General features: G+C 36.0%; 1 protein-coding gene across 1 annotated transcript; it reads right to left on the reverse strand.

Annotated features, from left to right (window-relative positions):
• Positions 1-1491: 1491 nt before the first annotated feature.
• Positions 1492-2531, reverse strand: LOC137645492 (uncharacterized). Its single transcript, XM_068378297.1, has 2 exons — positions 2384-2531; positions 1492-2210 (listed from the first exon to the last, which is right to left on the reverse strand). The coding sequence occupies exons 1-2, from the start codon at positions 2529-2531 to the stop codon at positions 1492-1494; spliced, it is 867 nt and encodes a 288-aa protein (XP_068234398.1).
• Between the last annotated feature and the right edge of the window lie 4969 nt (positions 2532-7500).

Genomic DNA, 7500 nt, shown 5'->3' on the forward strand with positions numbered 1-7500 from the left:
AAAGAGAAAATGAGAAAACAAAATTAGGTAGATGATAATGTGAGCATAGTCGTAAAGAAAATAAAAGTTTATTCTACAACAAATTAAATGCAGAGAGAAAGCTTAGATGATCAAAATAAAAGGTGCAAATGGAAATGCACTTCCTAATGAGAATGCAGTCCAGAGTCAATGGAGTGGGTATTTTGAAAATCTGTAACATATGAAGGATAAAATAGAAATAAGTCTGTGCTAAATAGAATTGAAATGGTTTTATACTACTTTGTGAAGGCATGATGAAGGAATAGTTAATTATATACGAAAGACAATTGGGAAATTGGAGAATACAGAGCAAATCAAGTGTTTGTGGGATTACATGTACAAGCGATATACTGTATAATGGTGGTAAAGAGGTGTTTGAATGTCAGGTGTGTAATGTATGTTTGGATGAGGAGAGGTGCCAAACTAATAGCTTGTATTTATATTTTTCCTTTGCAAAAAGGTAAGTATAACAAAGGAGACAATTATAGTTTTAGGGGCTTGCAGTTACTTAGTTTAATAGGGTGGGTATATGGTAAGAATGTTATTGAGAAAGTATGACAGAATTACAGACTTTTAGATAAAGAAGAGGTGTGAATTAAGCGTTTACCCTTAAAAAGTTATATAAGGCGATTGAGAAGTCCTATACTAAAACAGCTTGCTTTAGAATCGATAGGGGGTCAATGTTGATGGTACTGGCGACGCTAGATAAGTTGTTGAGGGCTCTGGAGAAAAATGTGTTTTAGAATATGTGCTTGGTATTTTGTCACGGTTACTTGATTTATAAGTTATTTGGTTACATGTATGAGTTTTCTCCTTGCTGATTTTGTATCACTGTGGATGAAGTGACACAAGAAAGTAGAGGAGAGCTAATAGATATAAGTGCAAAGTTGAAACGAACTTAGATAGAACGGAATAGAATGGGGAAAGTCTGACCTTATTAGATGGTGCAGTTGTACAAGAACTATAGAAGCTGTTTGCATGAATTTGCAAGAAGGGAAAACTATAAGTAAATATGACCAAGAGTAAGGTTACGATGACAAAAAGAACCAAGACGTAGCTAAAAATATAATGGATGACCAAAACTGGAAGGTTTTGTGTAAGGCGCCAGTTAAATGATAACTGAGAGGCAAGGGGAATGCAACTAAACTTTATTAAACAGACAATGAGTTTAAATACCACCACTTACGAGCAAGAACGTCACAAAAACTCAAACAAAATTTAACTTGAGTTATCAAGTTTATACAGGTTGGTATATTAACAGTGCGTGCAAGAAATAGTGATAAGGTATAAAGCAAAAACTGTTGCAATGTACGAACATGTATGAAAACGTGCGGTATATGGCCCCTCTAAAAATTACATACATGTGAAATAGGGCACCCTGTTCTTGATAGGCATACTGTACACAGGCCATCTCCCAAGAGATATGCAGGTTTTAGGAGATCAAGAAACAACCAATCTTCTTTCCCACGAATGTTAATGAAGAAAGCCTTCAGCGTGTGATGGATCACGAGGAAAGGGCCGGTGTAAAGGGGCATTGAGCAGAAAAACATGTGTTGCCGATTGCTGGTCTGTGAGTATGTGTTGCTTAACTGGGGGCTTGTAAGTCTGGTGGCATGGAATAAATTTTCCTGCTATGTGACATAGACACTGGAGATTATCAAAGGAGGTTCCTAACGGAAAAATAAAATCGGCAGGAACAACCAATGGGTCACCATAAACCATTTCAGTTGTAGAGACATGCGCGGCATCTTTAGGAGTGGTCCTTTGTCCCAGTAGGCCCAAGGGAAGTTGAGTAAACAAGTTGGACTCCTTGCAGTGGGAAATCAAAGATGCTTTGAGGGTGTGATAAAAACGTTCAACCATTCTGTTGGCTGCAGGGTTGTAGGCGGTTGTCTGATTTAGGGCGTTTCCCTGTAGATTCGCCAATGATGTCCACAATTGAAAGGTGAAAGTCGTGCCCCAGTCAGAATTAATATGCTCAGGGATACCAAATCTTGCTATACATCTTGAGATTAAAGCAGATGTACATGAAGGGAACGTGGAAGTTTCCATGGGAATGGCTTCAGGCCAACAAGTGGAGTGGTCAATGACAGTAAATAGGTAACGATGTCCTTGTGATGTGGGCAGGAGACCTACTATGTCCATGTGAATGTGGGCAAAACGACGTTGAGGTTGAGGAATAATGTCCATTCCTGAATCCGTGTGCAGATGTACTTTTGAGGTATGTCATGAAGTACAGACACGGACCCAATTCTTAACATCCTTAGCAGTGCCGTGAAAAATGAACTTTGTTTCCATTAGCTGTGCAGAAGAGCAGCAATAGGGATATGAAAAACCATGAATGAAATCAAATACCTGGCAGCACGTGGGAGCAGGTATCCACTGTCCAGGTCTGCCAGTACTGACATCATAGAGAAGGGTGGAGTTGGAGACGTCATTACAGTGGAGGGATGTGCAGGATGTCCTACATGCTTAGTACTCTGAATCTTTTTGTTGGGCTTCTGCCAAGTCATTGTAATCCAATCCCAGGTGAATGGCGACCAATGTGTTTCTTGATAGGACATCGGCAACAAGATTCATTTTCCTATTGAAGTGTTGAAGGTTGCAATTGTATTCAACCATGGCAGAGAAATGTAGGCGTTGACTGGCAGACCAGACGCCAAACTGTCGAGTGAAGTCATATACCAGAGGCATGTGGTCCGTGTGAATGACCAAGGGTGTACTTTCCAAGAAGTGGCAAAAATGGCGAATAGCCAAGTGAACTGCCAGCAATTCCAGGTCGATGGTAGAGTAGTAGGATTCCGCCTTGGACAGTTTTCTGCTCAAGAAGGCCAATGGGCGGGGCAAGCTGTTACCACCTGCTCGAATACTGCACCAATAACGACGTTGTTGGCGTCGGTGGGGAGAAGGAGAAGCGCATGTGGCACAGATAAAGAGAGAGCAGCATTACTTGATAGGGCACTCTTTGCGTTGCAGAAGGCCGCTTCTTGAAGGGAACCGCACTTCAGGTCTTTTGGCTTGCTTTTGAGGGAGGCATAGAAGGGGGCAAGAATGGCAGCATTAACTGGCCAGAAACGGTGATAATATTTGATCATGTCCCAGAAATCTTGCTGTTCTTTGATGGTCGAGGGCGTGGGGAAGTTCTGAACGGCCGGTACCTTCTCAGGGAGGAGGTAAACTCCTTTAGGAATGATGCTGTGCCCTAAGAATGATACTTTGTTGACACCAAAGATACACTTGTCGTACCTGGGCTACAAGGCCGTTCTGTTGTAAGCGGTCAAGCACGATGCGTAGGTGACGGAGGCGTTTCTCTTTGGAATGATAAGATAAAAAGCAAAAACTGTTACAGTATACAAGCCTTTGTGAAACACGTGTGGTACAATTTCATCCTAGTCATTTAGGAATACTGATGGTGGTCAGATAACTGAAAAGGGGCTTTATAGAGTAGGTGAAACAAGGAAAACAATATTTTGAGGTATTTGGCTATGTGAAAAAGATGAAGAATGGTCCTTTACCTCAATGACTGTATGATTTGAAAGTGACAGGTGGAGTAATTTAAGGAAAAACTAGAAAGGTCTGTATCCATAAAGTGAAAGATCTATATGATATCCAGGAATCGCGAGTGTTTATGCAAAATTGACGACAGTACATTTCATATAGGCAAGTTTAGTGCGTTGCTTATAAGCTTTCTATGTCGGTGTATGAAGCTAGTAATATTTTGGAACTATTGCTACAAAGAGGGCTCATCCATATCCCAGTCGTTACAGTGAGAATGTGACAGAGGACTTTTTTGTAACTGAAAACAAAACCTTTAATCTGTTGTGGTGGTGTGGTGCCGTTCCATATACCAAGTGATATTTTCATTATAAGTTATTTTAGAGAAAGTTGAAATATATTTATCCAGTAAACACAGCCTGGTCATTCAGAATAAGCGCTTACCTTGATGATCTAGTAAAATGAATAGCCATGATTAATGAGAAAGGATTGAGGGAATAAGTACAAAAGGGAACAACTACAATGTATATCTAATAAATTTCATATCTCATTTCAGATTTCCTGAAAACTTGAAAAGGTAGGAAAATGACACTTTAGTAAAAAGAAAAAAAATGAACGGTGGGTGTATTGATTTTCGAATATTCCTCATTTTGCCACATTTGTAGTATTAATTTTTTTTATACAGGTGAAAGAAAGGAATTTTAGAAAATAATTTTCAGGGTTTTTTCTCGGCATAGTGGATATTTCTTTTACGATTAAGTTTTACTTTTTTTTTTTCAGACCGAAACTTAACAAAAAGTAGAATTTGTTTTTTAATGGTATTTATTGACCATCATTATTATTACCTATTACCTTCACCAAATTTGTTGTGAAGATTTTTTTTTGATAAGCGTGTATTTATATGTTTGTATGTCTGTCTGTGTTTATGATTGGCATAACTCAAATACTATTTTACCGAATCTCATGAAATTTGGTGGAATGGTTGGTTATGGTCCAAGTAGAATTTGATTAGATTTTTGGAGTGATTGAGTCAGAAGTCAAGGCCAAGGTCACGAAAAGACAAAAAGCGTCGTTGTGCTATATCGTGGCTAATTTCTATCTGATTTGCAAGAAACTTGTGTCAAAATATGTCTAACTCAATTTCCCCACATTGTGTTATACAGCACGATATAGTGATATCAGTACCCTTGGCGGTAGCAAACCTATGCGCTCTACCGAGTGCCAGTTCTAGTTTACCTATATTATGAGAATTGGCGGCAATATCAGAAACGGTAAACATGGCCCTTTGAGTTATGAGTTTCACGATGAGCAAGAGCGCATGGTGATGTAGACCCTGACGATCTAAAACCTATCAACGCCGAGTAAGGAACTCTAGGAACGCTACGTACCATCCCAGAGCTCGAACTAATATATAGCTTCATATTGCAAATTTATTTCGTCCAATACTCAGGGGATGCTTCTGCCTGAACGAAGAAAAGTTTAATTGTGAGGTTAACCCACAGATAATCGTTGTTATACGGAAAAAAAAAAAAAAAAACATGTAGATTGTGTTACATGCTATCAATATTATTATTAAAGCACCAAAAAGACTATACTTGTGATTTTTTTTTTTTTTTTTTTTTTTTTTTTTTAATTAGTGAATATTTATAATGCAACATCTTGTTTTTCGTTACTCCAATAAGGTAGAATAAAATGAAAGCAAAGTGAGTACTATTATACTAATAAAAATTTTCATGGTAGTCTTTATTTAACATGACGTTTTATGTTCTGTTATATTTATTGATGTAGCTGTTTTTATGTAAATTCAGCTTTTTTTTTTTTTTTTTTTTTTTTTGTTACTGGTGTTATTAGTTTTGGATTCACCATTATTTCCATTAGTGGTTTTGTATTAAAAGAAACTTCATCATTCCACTTATTGGTAATTGAAGAATAAATGGTATTCGGTGCTGAATAAACACCAAGCCTTCACACACATAGAGATGAATAAATGAATATATATATATATATATATATATATATATATATATATATATATATATATATATATATATATATATATATGTGTGTGTGTGTGTGTGTGTGTGTGTGTATATATATATATATATATATATATATATATATATATATATATATATATATATATATATATATATATATATATACATATGTATATATATATGTATATATATATGTATGTATATATTTATGTATATATATATATATATATATATGAAAAATTTATATATATATAAATATATATATACATATATATATATATATATATATATATATATATATGTGTGTGTGTGTATATATATCCCCCTAAATCTCCATAAAGTCACTGGCAGTAGTGTGACGGATTGGGTTTCAGCATCTACTCCTGATGCTTAGCGAATGATCTTACTGAAATTAGTAGGGACCGGTAAGGGTCACTTTCTTTATATAGACAATGAGCATCACAAGGAACTGGCAATCCTGTAATGAATTTAGCTAATGAATCCTCTATGGATTTAATCATTATATGAAAAGTGAAAATGATAGGATAACCCATGTCTTGGGCGTTGCGGGATGCTAAGAATCTCCCGATTTATAAATATTAAAGAAAAATTGAAAATTGATGTTAGAGCCATGAGTCAGATGGGAAAGGTACAGCAAGTGGAACATGAATTTACGAAATATAGTTTGGATATCTTATCCCTAAGTGAAACACGTTGTAAGGGGAATGGTAAGGAAATCTTAGACCAAGGCAATATATATATATATATATATATATATATATATATATATATATATATATATATATATATATATATATATATATATATATATATATATATATATATATATATATATATATATCGACTCAAGAAGAACAGATGGAGCTGGAAGAGAAAGGGTAGGAATGATGATGATACCAAGAGCAGAAAAGGCATTAACGGAAAGGAGAGCTGTGAATAGTAGATTGTTGCTTGCGAAGTTTAAATCAAAGCAGTGCAATATGAGTATTGTAGTTTGCTATGCACCAACAAATGTAATAGGTGAGATCCCAGAGAGAGATATAAAAATTGCGATTGGTGACTTCAATGCTAAAGGTGGAAGGAATAATCAAGGTATAGAGAATATGATGGGTGTTGAGGGTCTTGGCGAAGTTACAAACTAAAATGGTGCTCATTTTGTAAGGTTTTCTTCAACAAACAATCTTATTAGCGGAGATACTCTTTTCCATGGATATCAAATGATACTTGTGATGCTATACAAATGAGACTAAAACAGAAATTGATTGTAGAAAGTTTTCGAGGAAGTATTGAAAATTACGAGGTAGAGCATGTTAAGTATTCCAGTATTGATACTGAGGTCAAAAGAAACGCCAGGAATAACTTAGATAATATTTAGACAGGAAAGGATATAAGGCTGACAAACCTATGTATTCAGGGAGTGGCTATAGTGTAAGAATTGCTCATGAAATTAATAATGAAATCTCTACTTGGGCAAAGAAGAAGCATATACCTTTTGAAAAGAGATATTGATCTGTTAAAATTACAGATGATGAAGATAGGTAACGTTGGATGGAACACTTTAGTGAGGTCATGAATAGGCGATATGAAGGGAATAATTTGACTGATATACCTGAAGCTGAGGAAAACTTTGGTGAACCTATAAATGAATCCAGTGTGTTTGAAGTCGAAGCTATCATTAAAAAAACTGAAGAGATGGAAAGCCTCTGGATATGATGGAATAACTGCTGAGATGATATTGGCCAAAAATGAAGTGACTCCCAGAGTACTCACAAGAATTTTTCATAGAATATGGCGTGAAGATACAAAACCTGATGAATGGGAGCTTGGAGATATGGTGAAAATGGCAAAGAAAGGAGACCTGACAGATTGCAATATCAGTGCCTTCACACTGACGTCAGTAGTCATGAAAATCTTCAGTATGCTCATTCTAAAGAGACTAAAGAGAGAAAGATTGATGAAAAGCTGAGGG

Source organism: Palaemon carinicauda, chromosome 8, assembly GCF_036898095.1.
Source record: "Palaemon carinicauda isolate YSFRI2023 chromosome 8, ASM3689809v2, whole genome shotgun sequence".
Taxonomy (NCBI): Eukaryota; Metazoa; Arthropoda; class Malacostraca; order Decapoda; family Palaemonidae; genus Palaemon; species Palaemon carinicauda.

Coding starts and splice junctions, on each gene's coding strand:
- LOC137645492 (XM_068378297.1), bottom strand. CDS start 2,531: ATGACTTGGCAGAAGCCCAACAAAAAGATTCAGAGTACTAAGCATGTA. Junction 2,211..2,383: donor CAGTGGATACCTGCTCCCAC/GTGCTGCCAGGT, acceptor ACACGGATTCAG/GAATGGACATTATTCCTCAA.